Raw genomic sequence first — 14501 nt, 5'->3', positions numbered from 1 at the left:
AATGGGCTGAGCAGTGGCAGATGGAGTTTAATTCAGATAAATGCGAGGTGCTGCATTTTGGGAAAGCAAATCTTAGCAGGACTTATACACTTAATGGTAAGATCCTAGGGAGTGTTGCTGAACAAAGCGACCTTGGAGTGCTCATAGCTCTTTGAAATTTGGAGTTGCAGGTAGATAGGATAGTGAAGACGGCATTTGGTATGCTTTCTTTTATTGGTCAGAGTATTGNNNNTGTTGCGTGCAATTCTGGTCTCCTTCCTATCGGAAAGATGTTGTGAAACTTGAAAGGGTTCAGAAAAGATTTACAAGGATGTTGCCAGGGTTGGAGGATTTGAGCTATAGGGAGAGGCTGAACATGCTGGGGCTGTTTTCCCTGGAGCGTCAGAGGCTAAAGGGTGACCTTATAGAGGTTTATAAAGTTGAGGGGCATGGATAGGGTAAATAGGCAAAGTCTTTTCCCTGGGGTTGGGGAGTCCAGACTTGGAGCGCATAGGTTTAGAGTGAGAGGGGGAAAGATATAAAAGAGACCTACAGGGTAACTTTTTCACGCAGAGGGTGGTACGTGTATGGAATGAGCTGCCATAGGAAGTGGTGGAGGCTGGTACAATTGCAACATTTAAGAGGCATTTGGATGGGTATATGAATAGGAAAGGTTTGGAGGGATATGGGCCAGGTGCTGGCAGGTGGGACTAGATTGGGTTGGGATATCTGGTCGGCATGGACTGGTTGGACTGAAGGTTCTGTTTCCATGCAGTACATCTCTAAGACTCTATGACTCTGAAAGAGAGACAAGAGAAAAAGGGATAAAACATGAATATCAGCTTAAAATGATGCCTGTCCAAAAAAAAGACATCAGATGCTGACTTAGAAGCTGACTCATAATCTAAAACACAGTAGGGGAATAGTTACACGGCAGAATTTGAAGAAAAAGATGTGGAGGCATTCGTTGTATATTTTGAGGAGGAGGTGAATCAAATGAATTTGTTAAAGAGAACTTGGACGTTGCCCATGTAGAGTAAGGTGATAGGTAAAGCACAGGAAATTTACCCTTTTCTCTCAGGGGAGGTTTCTATGACATATTGGCTGCATAAGTGTTAGTGCCCGAGGCATTTAGGGGATGGTTTTGAAGTTTAAGCAAACAGCCAAGTACACCAATGCTGAATTTCAGAGCCAAGGAAAGTAATTCTGACAGATTGATAAGAGCATGAGCAGCTGAAACTATGTATGAAGAGAGATTCTTCTTTTAAAAACTCATTACCTTCCATAATAAGAACCCATGTGGAGGACTATAGAGTTGCAATTGTTCAGTTGGTAGAAGTAATGATTATGCAGAAGTAGATGATTATGAGCTAATCCACAACCTAACATGTTTTTTCCCTTTCATCACAAATTTGAAAAGGATAGAAAGTGTGATGCTGAATGCATCACAAATGGCTAGGAATGGCCCAACATCTTTTCCTAAGATCAAAAAGTAAAGTACTGAGGATGAAGGTGAAAATTGAAGGCTGAAATTCTTCCACTGTGATAAAGTGGGACAAATTTATTCAGAATACCATAAGTTACAATGGAAATCCATGGTATTTGTGTGGAGTATGTAAGAATGAGTCCTAAAAGGGAACTCAGAAGGAAAATGCCACAGATCAAATTGTAGCTGCAACTACAAGTAAGTGACCAGAGATAAAGAGGTAAACCAGAGGACCTGGATGTGAAGAATGAGGGGCATGGATAGAGTAAATAGACAAAGTCTTTTCCCTGGAGTGGGGGAGTTCAGAACTAGAGGGCATAGGTTTAGGGTGAGAGGGAAAAGATATAAAAGAGGCCTAAGGGGGATCTTTTTTACACAGAAGGTGGTACGTGTATGGAATGAGCTGCCAGAGGATGCAGGGGATTTGAAAATACACCAATCAGGGATCTGGACAATCATGTCTAGGATCTCTTCTGTCAGAGGTCTGGAGAGAATAGAGTCCTCAATGTCCATTTGTTGATCTTTCAGGAGAGTTCAAAGAGTGTCTATAGGCACAGCGGGATTAAATGACAAGGAGTAGGGGAGTCAAGGACAGAAGCAGAGGGATTTACAGTAATGAAGATTATGACAATGTTGGGGAGATCACAAGTTCAATGGGTGAAATTCGGACTGTAAGAAGGAGCATTATTAACTCTGACCAACACCGTGGCCTCCATTGGGAGATGATAAAACAACAAGATGGGCATCATCAAGGTGTAATTCAGGTTCCAAGGCAGGGAGAACAGTTCTGGATGAAGTTCAATATGGTGGGTCTCCCTTTTGGGGGATGGGTTGAAATAGACTGTCAGGGTAGTGTGATAGTAGGGAACATGCAGTGAATAGGCAGGTACCTAGTGATAGGCAGTACCATGTACTGGTGACATCCAACCTAATCTGCATTGCCAGCTATCACTTGTCCCTGTTTACATGTGAACAGCTCCTAGAAAATAGCTGAAACAATGCTCAGGATGGACAGAGTAAGAGTCAGTTTAGTGGCTAAAAGTGCAGAATCCATGTTTTCTGGACACCACAACATTACACTGATAAAAATGTTTGAAAAACGCAACTACATTGGAATTACTGAGTGGTCAGATGCTGGTCAAAAGCAATTTGCTACATGCCATTGATGCTGCAATTTGAACTTGTTGAAGTTAGCAACAATGACAATGCAAAAGGCCAGTGCTGGGTGAAGAAGAACCAGAATTAGTTCCACCATCAAGGGTCATGTGCCGGGCACACAAGTTTGAGTCCTCATCAATTATGGCTGAAAATGTGTTGCTGGAAAAGCGCAGCAGGTCAGTCAGCATCCAAGGAACAGGAGAATCGACGTTTCGGGGCATAAGCCCTTCTTCAGGAATGAGGAAACTGTGTCCAGCAGGCTAAGATAAAAGGTAGGGAGGAGGGAGGAGGGACTTGGGGGTGGGGAGTTGGAAATGCGATAGGTGGAAGGAGGTCAAGGTGAGGATGATAGGCTGGAGTGGGGTGGAGGCGGAGAGGTCAGGAAGAAGATTGCAAGTTAGGAAGGCGGTGCTGAGTTCGAGGGATTTGACTGAGACAAGGTGGGGGGAGGGGAAATGAGGAAACTGGAGAACACCTCTGGGACACCCGGACCAACCAACCCAACCACCCCGTGGCTCAACACTTCAACTCCCCCTCCCACTCCACCAAGGACATGCAGGTCCTTGGACTCTTCCATCGCCAGACCATAGGAACACGACGGTTGGAGGAAGAGTGCCTCATCTTCCGCCTAGGAACCCTCCAAACACAAGGGATGAACTCAGATTTCTCCAGTTTTCTCATTTCCCCTCCCCTTGTACGGGGCCAAGAAGTGTCCAAAATACAGCAAATTTACCACAAAGACGGTACTGGATGCGAGGCCCACAGTAACACCCTTTGGAACTTAGTTAAGGATAGCATGAGGGGTGGGAAGTTTAAAGAGTTGCAGAAGACTGTAGCAGTCAGTTATCTGCTGGAGGACTGGGCAGAAAACCAATAGGAAATGCTGAAGCCAGATAGATGACCTTTGAAAGGAGATGAACAGACTTACAGAAAAAGCTGAGAATTATTTCACCCGCATGAAACAATATAAGATACAGTTTGAAAAATTAGAGAGAGAGGAAAATAAATATGAGAAGGCATCTGAACAAGAGAAGAGGCATTGAAAAAGCAATGAATGATTTGAAGATTGCTATGAATGTAGTACATAAAACAGTTCAGGAGAATTGTAGTACTAAGGGGGAACCACACAAAGTGAGAGAAATAGAGAGGTTATGGAGCTACATCACAACTCAGCGAAGCATAACACGTGCCTTTGCACATCCAATCTCTGAAGAGGAAGGGGAAGGAAGTGGAGTCGTAGACTGGGGAGACAGAGCTGCTAGGGTACAGTGAGGAATGGGATGACCCCATCCCCTTGTGAGAGAAAACAGAAAGGCCCAGCCCTGTCTGTTCCAATGGCTTCTGTAGTGACAAATCGTACCTGAGGCAGGAAATGCTCGGACTATTAACTATTTCACTCTCTTTGGACCCTCAGAATTGACTAACATTGCCAAATTTGTAGGCACGTGTCAGCTTGGGGATAATCCCCTGGAGCTGTTCACAAAACCAAACATCAAGAGACTGATACATGGATTAGATGATGAGAAGAAATTAGTATTAATCTGCCTGCATCCGAATGTTGTTTTGGCCCTAATAAGAGAAAGAGCTAATGGACAGGGAACCTGCACTCAGTTAAAGGAAGCTATTTTAACAGCTATTGGAGCTATTAGAGATGATCCTGTGGCATTATTAAGTAAGTGTAGGCAGAGAAAGGGGTAACACCCAACAGCATTTGATTCCCAAATCTGGTCAGTGTTTTGGAATATTTAGATCACCAGAATCTATAAGACTGAAAGATCTTTGTATCACATGGTATGGAGGATTTAGAAAAGGCTTGTGACCCAACAGAGACCACACACATAGAAGCATGGAAAGTAAGATGGATGACAACAGCATGGGATAAGGCAAGGAGAAATCCAAATAAGACCAATATGACGAGAATGGCACTGGCTAACAATGCTAGATACCCTGGAAAACGAAGGGAAAAGGTCTGAGCTGGGAGACCCATCCCTACCATACCAAATGATGGGTTATGTCAGGGCGGTGAAGGGGAACCGCCGGCAGCGGACACATCATGTGAAGGAGTGGACACTACGCTCGAGATTGTTCAACCCCTTGGAAGGGAGGGACAAATTAAATGCAGACTTAAAGCTTGCCACTAGAGGGACCCCAGCCTGTGCCACAAAATAATATACTACCAATGGAGGTAATGAGCAGATTGTACCCCAGCTCATAATGACAATTTCAGGCACCTCCAAATTAGATGTATGATGCCAAGAGGGATGGAACAGGAACACCCTTGGTGGACTGTAGGGTTGGAGGCCACGCTATCACTTTTCTTTGGGACATAGGGGGATCCTGAACCACCCTAAACACATTCACTTTACACCAACATACCTGAAAAACAAAGGCAGAAATTATTCTAATTGGATTTACGGGACATTTACAAGTAGAATAGGTAACTAGTCCTTTAAGTGTATAGATTGGATCTGTACTCTTATAGCACTGTGTGGTCCTACTACGACTACCTAGCAGCAGAAACCTATTTTGACAAGTGATTACATGGTAAGGATTTTGCTTTGACCTGCTAAACTGATGAACTGGCAGATATCAGGGAGGAGCAAGGAACATTCTATTGCTGAAATACCTGTTGGTCAATACTGGAAATGAGTTTGCACAGTGGGAGAAATGTAGATATGACCTGGGATCCAACAATCCAGTCCATACAGAATCAAAATGCTTTTGCTAAAATCAAACAGGAGGGAAATTTGTGTCCAAGGAGATATAGAAACAATAAGAGTTCCTCAAATAGTAGAAGGAGAAAGTAATCCAGAGTTTAGTAACTCAGGGAATATTGTGACCTGTTGCCAGGACTAATAATTCTCCAATTTGGCCAGTTGAAAAGCCAGAAGGGAGCTGGCAATTAACCACTGACCTAAGGGAATTAAATAAAGTCATGCCTATGGCAGCCCTTACAGTGGCTACTAGCCTTGAAACTATGACTAACCAAAGCGAGTTAGCACAATGTTTTACAGTATTAGACATTAACAAAGGATTTTGGTCAATCCATTCATATTTACACACTGGGGAAAGAAAGACAAAAGGTGGTTTGTACGTAGAGAATAATAATGACAGGAAATGGATAGTATAGTCCTGAAACTGCCAAAGACCATAAGTGCTCAAGCAGCTAAGTTGGCAGCAGTGGCATACATAGTGAGACACCCAGTGATATATCCCTCAGGATCTATTATCTGCTCAGACAATACTCATGTGTACAACAGCCTGATGGAATATCTACTCTTATGGGAGGTGAAAGGGTTTGTATCAGCAGATGGGAAAGCCCTACTGTCTGTCCCATTGCTAAGGTATAAGGTATAAAAGGCAAAGGGGAAAGAATATGGAGTGATCAAAGAAAAAGCTGATACCAAGTTATCACCAGAGGAAAACAAAGGCAAATTAAAATTAGATTAGATTACTTACAGTGTGGAAACAGGCCCTTCGGCCCAACAAGTCCACACCGACCCTCCGAAAAGCAACCCACCCAGACCCATTCCCCTACATTTACCCCTTCACCTAACACTATGGGCAATTCACCTAACCTGCACATTTTGTTTTGGACTGTGGGAGGAAACCGGAGCACCCGGAGGAAACCCACGCAGACATGGGGAAAATGTGCAAACTCCACACAGACAGTTGCCTGAGGCGGGAATTGAACCCAGGTCTCTGGTGCTGTGAGGCATCAGTGTCAACCACTGTGCCACGTGCCGCCAATTAATTGGCTAAACATGGGGTAATAGCAAAGAGTGGCAGTTGCAGAGTGACGAAATAGGAGCACAGAAAGAGAAAGGAAAGACCCCCACAGACTTAACAGGAGAACAGAGGAGGGATACTGAATTACAAACATTTCTAAAGGAAGAGAAATTGGGTTGTGATGAACAAAAGGGACTTCATGTAAGAGATGTAATTGTTCTATGCAGTGGGAACTTTGTAGAAGGAAAGGAACCAACTGATACACTGCTTTCATAACATTCGCAGGCACTAAGGAGCAAAGAAAGCCTGGAAAGACTTAAGGAAGTGTGTTGGTGGCCACACATGAAGGGAGTCATGGTGCATTATGTCAAGAATTGCTTGATATGTGCACAACATAACCCGGATAGGAATGTTAAGAAATGAGCTTTAAGACGTACTGGGCCAGTTGAAAGACTTGGACAAACTTGCAGATAGACTTTGTGGGTCCACTACCCCCAACTACAGGAGGATATAAGCATACCCTAGTGACGGTGGATACCTTCACCAAATGGGTAGAGGTATTCTCTACTTGAACCGATACTGCTAAAAGTATGGTCAAGATCCTGTTAGATAAAGTCTTTACATGTTGGGGTTTACCAAGGAGTACTGAATCAGATTAAGGATTGCATTCTACAGCGCAAGTAATGCAGAATGTCATGACATTACCAGGGATAAAACAAGAGTTCCACATATTCTATTTGCTCCAGTGGGATAGTAGAAAGAATGAATCGAACTTTGAAGAATATGTTGGCTAAGATGATGTAACAGTATATGACCACTTGATTGACAGTGTTTCCTCATGTCCTGATGATAATAAGAAGCACTGGGTCTTTCTCTATTGGATTTACCCATTACACATTGATGACAGGATGAAAGATAAGGGCATTAGAGCCCTTGCTAGAGTTGGACCTCTCAGAACCAAGAGTTGACAACATAACAAGGAACAGGTGGGTTCAACAGATAATTGAAAGGGTAAAGAAAGCTAATCACGGAGCAGCTAATAACATGGGAAAAAGGAATCAACAAAGTAAAGCTCATTTTGATTCAAAGGCAAAGCTAGTAGAGTTATAGGTGGGTCAACAAGTAATGATCTCCATCCACTAGACAACATTCTTTTTAGCCCCCAGATTTGCAGCACCATATGAAGTAATTGATAAAGCCAGGCCCTCTTTATACAAGGTTCTAACAGCCCCTAGCAAGGGTGGGTGATGTCATACAAATCAAATGAAATCTTCTGGGGGAGACGAAAACAATATCATCATAATCAGCACATTATGTTGGATTTTTTTGCAGCCAAAGGAATTTCCGGATGGAAGAATGGGAAGACCTCATGCTAGATTGGTTTTGAGAAAGTGGCTGAGAACACTGGGACAACCAGGAAGATGGGGAGGATGTTGAGAAACCCGAGCCACAGGTAGGACAAGAAATGGATTCCATTGAGATCCCCCTCATAGAAATGCAATGTAACAGACCAATACCAAATTGTACACTGATTATCTCCCAATGGAGAAAGCAGAAAAAGAAGGATAGAGATCGACATACTCCTTTTCAGTCCAGATGGACGAAGAGAAAAACAGGGAGAGTACAAGAGGTACCAGATGTGCCTGAAGTAACCCAAGGGGTGCAGGTTCTGTCATTGGAACAAAATCAGATTGACTGCAAATAAGAGCATAAACTATATTAGTTTTCTAGGAAGAAGAATCAACAAGAATGTGGAGGATCATTATCATCATTTTCCTTTGAATGGAGCTCCTTCCGCAGTGAATACTGTGACTGATGTTTTCTAAGAACAGGAGGGGATAATGTTGTTTGATTGTGAGCAGGGCATATTTCATGTTTGAACAAATGTCACAGTAATGGTCGCATGTTTGGAGGAGATGTGGGGATACCAAAACGGATGGAAATGGTGTGCTTTGAATGGGCATAATGTGGCGATTAGTAATGTTCCTTCTGATTTAGTCACTGGCTCCAAAATTTTGTTTAAGCCTGAACCTAATGAGAAATTGTGTGTAACTCTATCCTTCCGTTGAAATGACACGCATGAAGATTTGTGACAGTTTGAAGCTGCGGACCTTCTCTCATTCAACAATTCATTGCAGACTGGATAAAGATTATCCATAAATGGAGCACGACTGGAACTCTCCAGAGAATAACAATGTTCAAGGAACTCCTTGCCAGGAGTTGGGGCAAAGACAACAAAGGCACTGGCCAGCCTCCCCTGGCCAGCTGACCATTCCTGGGAAATGAGCAGAAGGGTGACTAGTGTGGTTTCCCTTAATTATTTGTGATTTACATTTGGGAATAATTTTGATATTTGATATTTTTGAGAATAAAAGAGTGAACTAGTTAAGTTAAAGTGTGCTCTGTGCCTTCTATACTCCCTTCCATTGGGGTTAATTGTTGTCTCAGACAGAGAGAGGCAACAAAACTACTGAGTATTATGCTTGATTTAAAAAGTCTGAAACTAATTTGTTGGAAAAGTAACTGCATGCAGTTTTTTCCCCTCCAATTCCATTTTAATTTCACTTCCTCCTTCTCCGCTTATCTTTTCCTATTTTTGCTGTTGCTGTACTGCCTCTGTGCTTGTTATTGTTTAATCTTTCAAATGGGTGATTTAGTGGGGGGTATTAAGAAAATGCAGTTTTGTGACACTGGGGGTAATATATTGTTGCTGTCTGGTGGATTTGTGAGATAATTGTAAAATTTCAATTTATTACAAAGATGAAAATAGTTACGTATTTGAAATATAGCTGTTTACTGGTTAAGAAAATACTCAAATTATGAATATATTTTCTATCTACCTCCATCTTCATCAGTGTCATCAGACTCTTCACTGTCCACAGGGTTGTTGTCCCTGTTTCCATCAGTTTCCCAACTCCAGATCATCAAAGCGGTGTCAGCTCCACCCACCGTCAGCAACAAACTGTCGTCTTGTGCCCATCGCACATTAGTCACATGTGCACTGTGGCCCACATACTTCTTAAACTTTGCATATCGGCCCTGGAATAAAAATTAGTTCAATTTTCTACCAGGTTTTGGTTATGATGACTTTATATACCTAGTATTAGTAAACCTTGACAATACAGAAGCATGTATACTATACCTCAACTAGATATTTTTGTTGATATTTTACTTTTTGCTGATAATTTTAATAAGTTTTTTTTCTGGATTAATTATCCATAATTTGTACTGCACTAAATAACAGAAAATAAAGAAAAACTAATCCATTTTGGCTTTCTTTAGATAAATATTTTGTGTGCTTGTCAATACTAATCTCCTTCCCTACTACCAAAATTCAAAATTATATAACCAGTTCTCATATGAAGTTTTTAAAAAATTGTAATATCTCAAAGTGCTAGTCATTGAGTCATACAACATGAAAACAGATTCTTTGGCCCAACTCATCCAGGTGGATCAGATTTCCTAAACTGAACTAGTCTCATTTGCCTGTGTTTTGCTAATGTCCTTCTAAACCTTTCCTATTAACGTACCTGTCCAAAAGTCTTTTAAATATTGTAATTGTACCTGCCTCTACTACTTCCTCTGGCAGCTCGTTCCATATATGCACTATACTCTCTGTGAAAAACTTACTCCTCGGGTGCATTTTAAATCTTTCTCCTCTCACCTTTAAACCAATGTCCTCTAGCTTTGATAGACTAATTGTGGCAAAATATGGCCTCTTGGCAATTCTGTTGTTTACAAGGTGAGGAGGGTGGCATTTCTCTGGTTGTCCTGTGAATGATTTTCCCAAGAGATTTGGGGACTTCTGGAGGTAAATTTGCCTGCTGTCTCCACAAGTATTTTGAGTATTGAAATCTATCCAAATTATATTATGTCATCAGCCTTGTAAGAAAGATGCTTGCTTCCGCGTCCGATGAAGTGCAATTCTCCAGTTTTAGCCTCTTGCAAATCTCTGATTTCTTTATTTCACATTAGTGACTGTGCCTTTGTGTCTCGGCCCTAAACTCAGGAATTTCCTCCTGAAACCTCTTAGTCAAGCTTTCAGTCACTTTTCCAATATTCCTTCATGCAGATAAGGTTAAATTTGGGTGATAATTCCTATAGGTAGTCCATTGGGATGTTTTCTACTCTAAAGTTGCTACATAAGTACAAGTTATTGTTGTAAAGGGTATATCAAATCAGCAGAACCCAGATGCATAATTGTGCAATGTAGCTATAATTCCGTATCTCTTCAAAATGGGAACATTTGGGTATAGCTTTGTCGGCAAAGACTAAGAGAGAGCCTAGTTCTTTACTTTATAAAACCCAGAAACAGTCTGTAAATGATTGAGAGGTTAATGAACACAAACCGATGACACATGATCCGTGGAATTTAACACAAATGCAGAAAGTCGTGAACCTTTTGTTTTTTCTGTAAATTAAATAAATTCTGTAAATTAAATTAAAACTGGATTTTGCAAAATATTGTGCTTATATGAATGGTGAAATTATGATTCTACAATATTTTATTTTATGCCATGAATTATGTTTTATTGTCACCTCAATTTGGCACCTGCTGCCATGATAAACCAATTGTCTAACTAAAGATTCACCTTAAAGATTCATAAAAAGGACACAATAGAGATTTTGTTGATTAAAAATTAATATTTTTATGTAAATTTAGCATTGTCCTGTTGCTTTTATTTTTGCTTTTGTGTGACTTATTTGTGCAGATTTGACTGGTAGGGTGAACACGATCTCACACTGTGGCATTTTTCTGAAAAAGATAGCACTGCATAACAGAGTCATAGAAATGTACAGCACAGAAACAGACCCTTCGGTCCAACTTATCCATGCTGACCAGATATCTTAACCGAATGTAGTCCCATTTGCCACCACTTGGCCCATATTTCTCTAAACACTTCCTACTCATATACCCAATTAGATGCCTTTTAAATGTTGCAATTCTACCAACCTCCACTACTTCCTTTGGCAGCTCATTCCATCCACGCACAACCCTCTGCAGGAAAAAAATGCTCTTAGGTCCCTTTTATATCTTTCCCTTCTCACCCTGAACCTATGCCCTCTAGTTCTGGAGTCCCCCACCCCAGGGAAAAGACTTTTGTCTATTTATCCTACCCATGTCCCTCATGATTTTATAAACCTCTATAAGGTCATCCCTAAGCCTCTGACGCTCCAGGGAAAATAGCCCTAGCCTATTCAGCTTCTCCCTATAGCTTAAATCCTCCAGGAAATCTATATTCATTAAGTTGATAACAAGGCAATTTATTTTCTATGTTTTAACTGCAGCTTACAAACAAATTGATTTGGTTTCAGGTCATAGCAGTCAAAGAACTAACAGCCTGTGGAAACTGCCTTCTGATTCAAGTATGAGTGAAGAATTTTGGGAGTGAAGCTGAATTGCAACATTCCTAAGTATTGTTAATTTTCATTGTAATTGTGCAAATATTCTCCTTTGATCTGGAACTTATAAATGTTTGTGAACACAGTGTTCCTATTTTAGCATCCTGCAATTCTCCAGTGGTCAAGGTCAAGGTAAGTACAAGGTCCTATCTATGTTTATTTATTTTTAATGCAAGGTTCTGCCTTTCCCGGCATTTCTATCTCTAACTAATTTTCACACATTCACTACTGAGAGACAAGATGAAGAAACACAAAAGCTTTAGTTTCAAAGTTGGAACCACAAAATTGCACAAATACACAGGATATCATCATCCAAAGGAGCAGAGATAAGTTCATATTTAGAGTATAGCTTCCCCTTGAATTTCTGCTTTTAGGCATTGTCACAAACTGTTAATGCATCCATGTAGCCCATCTCATATTCGTATAAAGGTTGGGGATGAATGGGTGGATCCCATATAAAGTTCCACACTCCATGTTCTAGGTTTCATACATCGTATTCCACTTTAAATGTTTTTGCTCTGTCCTTGGCTAATACGTAAGAAATTTTTTTTAGTTCTTCTAACATTTAAAAATAAACTGGAATTGAATAGAAGGGAGAAATATCAGAGTTGGGCACCTCCTAGAACAAAAAAAAACCCTTTTTAAAAACATGCCATTAATTTTCATCCAAAAATTTAGTTAGAAAATGAAAGTTTGAGGGTTTGTGATTTTCTGATCAGAACTACCTGAAATGATAATTATACAAGTTTTCCAAAGAAGACATTAGCCACTCTTCTGGACTGTTGTCCAAAAATTGAGGATTATTTTATATCTCTATGTATTTCAGTTTAACTTGCCAATAATTCCATGCAATATTTTTTGAGACCACACCTAATATCCATGCTTTTTACCTGCACAACATGACAACATTTGTAGAATATTAAAACAATGAAGTATCAATAGCCTATGTGGCTGCAAACTTAACTGAGTAAGCATGTTTGACAGCAATCACACAAAAAATACAATATTGTCCTGTTATGACAGAAAATTTAAAATTAAGTTGTACTGATTAACCATCTGGACTTTTTAAAATTTAAACAAAATATTACTTATATGAATCACGTTACCTTTACTGGATAAGAAAAGAGTTTCATAAAGCCAAAGTCATCTCCTGTGACAATGAGTTTTTTGTCTTTGGTCAGACAGGCTGCATTGACATCTGTGATATCACTGTGTGTAGGCCAGATTCCTTCACATGTTGGCCCTAAAACGCATGACCAAGTAGCCCAATCTATCTTCTCTATCTGCATAAAAGATGAAACAGATAAATTGGAACTTCCTTCAGATCAAATCGGTTACGATTTACCGTTATTAAGCAGAATAATTTATCTCAAAATAGGAACATAGAAATATAGGAAAACGAGTAGGTCATTCAGCCAACCGAATCTGTTTCACCATTTAGGAGATCATAGATCATACAATCCCTACAGTATGCAAATAGGCTATTCGACCCATCAAGTCCATGCCAATCTTCCGAAGAGCATCCCACCCAGACCCACCACCTATACTCTATCCCTGTAACTCTGCATGGCTAACCCACCTAGCCTGCAAATCCCTGGACACTATGGGCAATTTAGCATGGCCAATCCACCTAACATGCACTGTGGGGGGAATTCGGAGCACCCAGAGGAAACCCTAGCAGACACAGGGAGATTGTACAAACTCCACACCGTTGCCCAAGGCTGGAATTGAACCCTGATCCTTGGCACTGTGAAGCAGCAGTGGTAACCATTATTGAGCTGATGGGTGATCTGCAGCCATTCTCCAAATATTTTTGTTTGGCCCATAACCATGCCTTTGGTCCATATCCCTTAATACTTTGGCTTCACAAAAATGTATCAAGCTCAGATTTAAAATCAATAACTCAGAGTCATAGAGCTGCACAGCATGGAAACAGATCCTTTGGTCCAACTCTTCCATGCTGACCAGATATCCTAAATAAATCTAGTTGCATTTGCCAGCATTTGGCCCATATCCCTCTAAACGCTTCATATTCATATACTCATCAAGATGCCTTTTAAATGTTGTAATTGTACCAGACTTCACCACTTTCTCTGGCAGCTCATTCCATACGCACACCACCCTCTGCAAGAAAAAGTTACTATTTAGGTCCCTTTTAAATCTTTCCTCTCTCACCTTAAACCTATGCCCTCTACTTTTGGAGTCTCCAATGCCAGGGAAAACATCTTGGCTATTCACCCAATCATGACCCTCATGATTTTATAAACATCTGTAAGGTCACTACTCAAGCCTCTGACGCACAAGGGGAAATAGCCCCAGCCTAATTAGTCTCTCCCGATAGTTCAAACCCGGCAACATCCTTGTCAATTATTTCTGAAACATTTGTTGTTTAACAATATCTTTCCTATATCAGGGAGATCAGAATTGCACACAATATTCCACCAGTGGCCTAACCAATGTCCTGTATAGCCTCAACATGACCTCCCAACTCCTGTGATCAATGCACTAACCAATAAAGGTGGGCACCACCCCCCACCTTTTCCTCCGCTACATCGATGACTGGATCGGCGCTGCCTCGTGCTCCCACGAGGAGGTTGAACAGTTCATCCACTTCACAAACACCTTCCACCCCGACCTCAAATTCACCTGGACCGTCTCAGACTCCTCCCCCTCCTTCCTAGACCTTTCCATTTCTATCTCAGGTGACCGAATCGACACGGACATCTACTATAAACCAACCGACTCC

General features: G+C 41.0%; 1 protein-coding gene across 5 annotated transcripts in view; it reads right to left on the bottom strand.

Moving 5' to 3' along the window:
- Positions 1-14501, bottom strand: part of LOC122552872 (echinoderm microtubule-associated protein-like 6) — a 525254-nt gene that overhangs the window by 160528 nt on the left and 350225 nt on the right. For all 5 annotated transcript variants that reach the window (XM_043695963.1, XM_043695964.1, XM_043695965.1 and 2 more), the window contains exons 25-26: positions 12862-13038; positions 9193-9391 (exon numbers count right to left, since the gene is read on the bottom strand). In XM_043695963.1, the coding sequence (XP_043551898.1) occupies positions 9193-9391; positions 12862-13038 (376 nt within the window). The remainder of the gene's footprint in view (positions 1-9192; positions 9392-12861; positions 13039-14501) is intronic.

Source organism: Chiloscyllium plagiosum, chromosome 9, assembly GCF_004010195.1.
Source record: "Chiloscyllium plagiosum isolate BGI_BamShark_2017 chromosome 9, ASM401019v2, whole genome shotgun sequence".
NCBI lineage: Eukaryota > Metazoa > Chordata > Chondrichthyes > Orectolobiformes > Hemiscylliidae > Chiloscyllium > Chiloscyllium plagiosum.
This window is presented reverse-complemented; position numbering and strand designations above follow the sequence as displayed.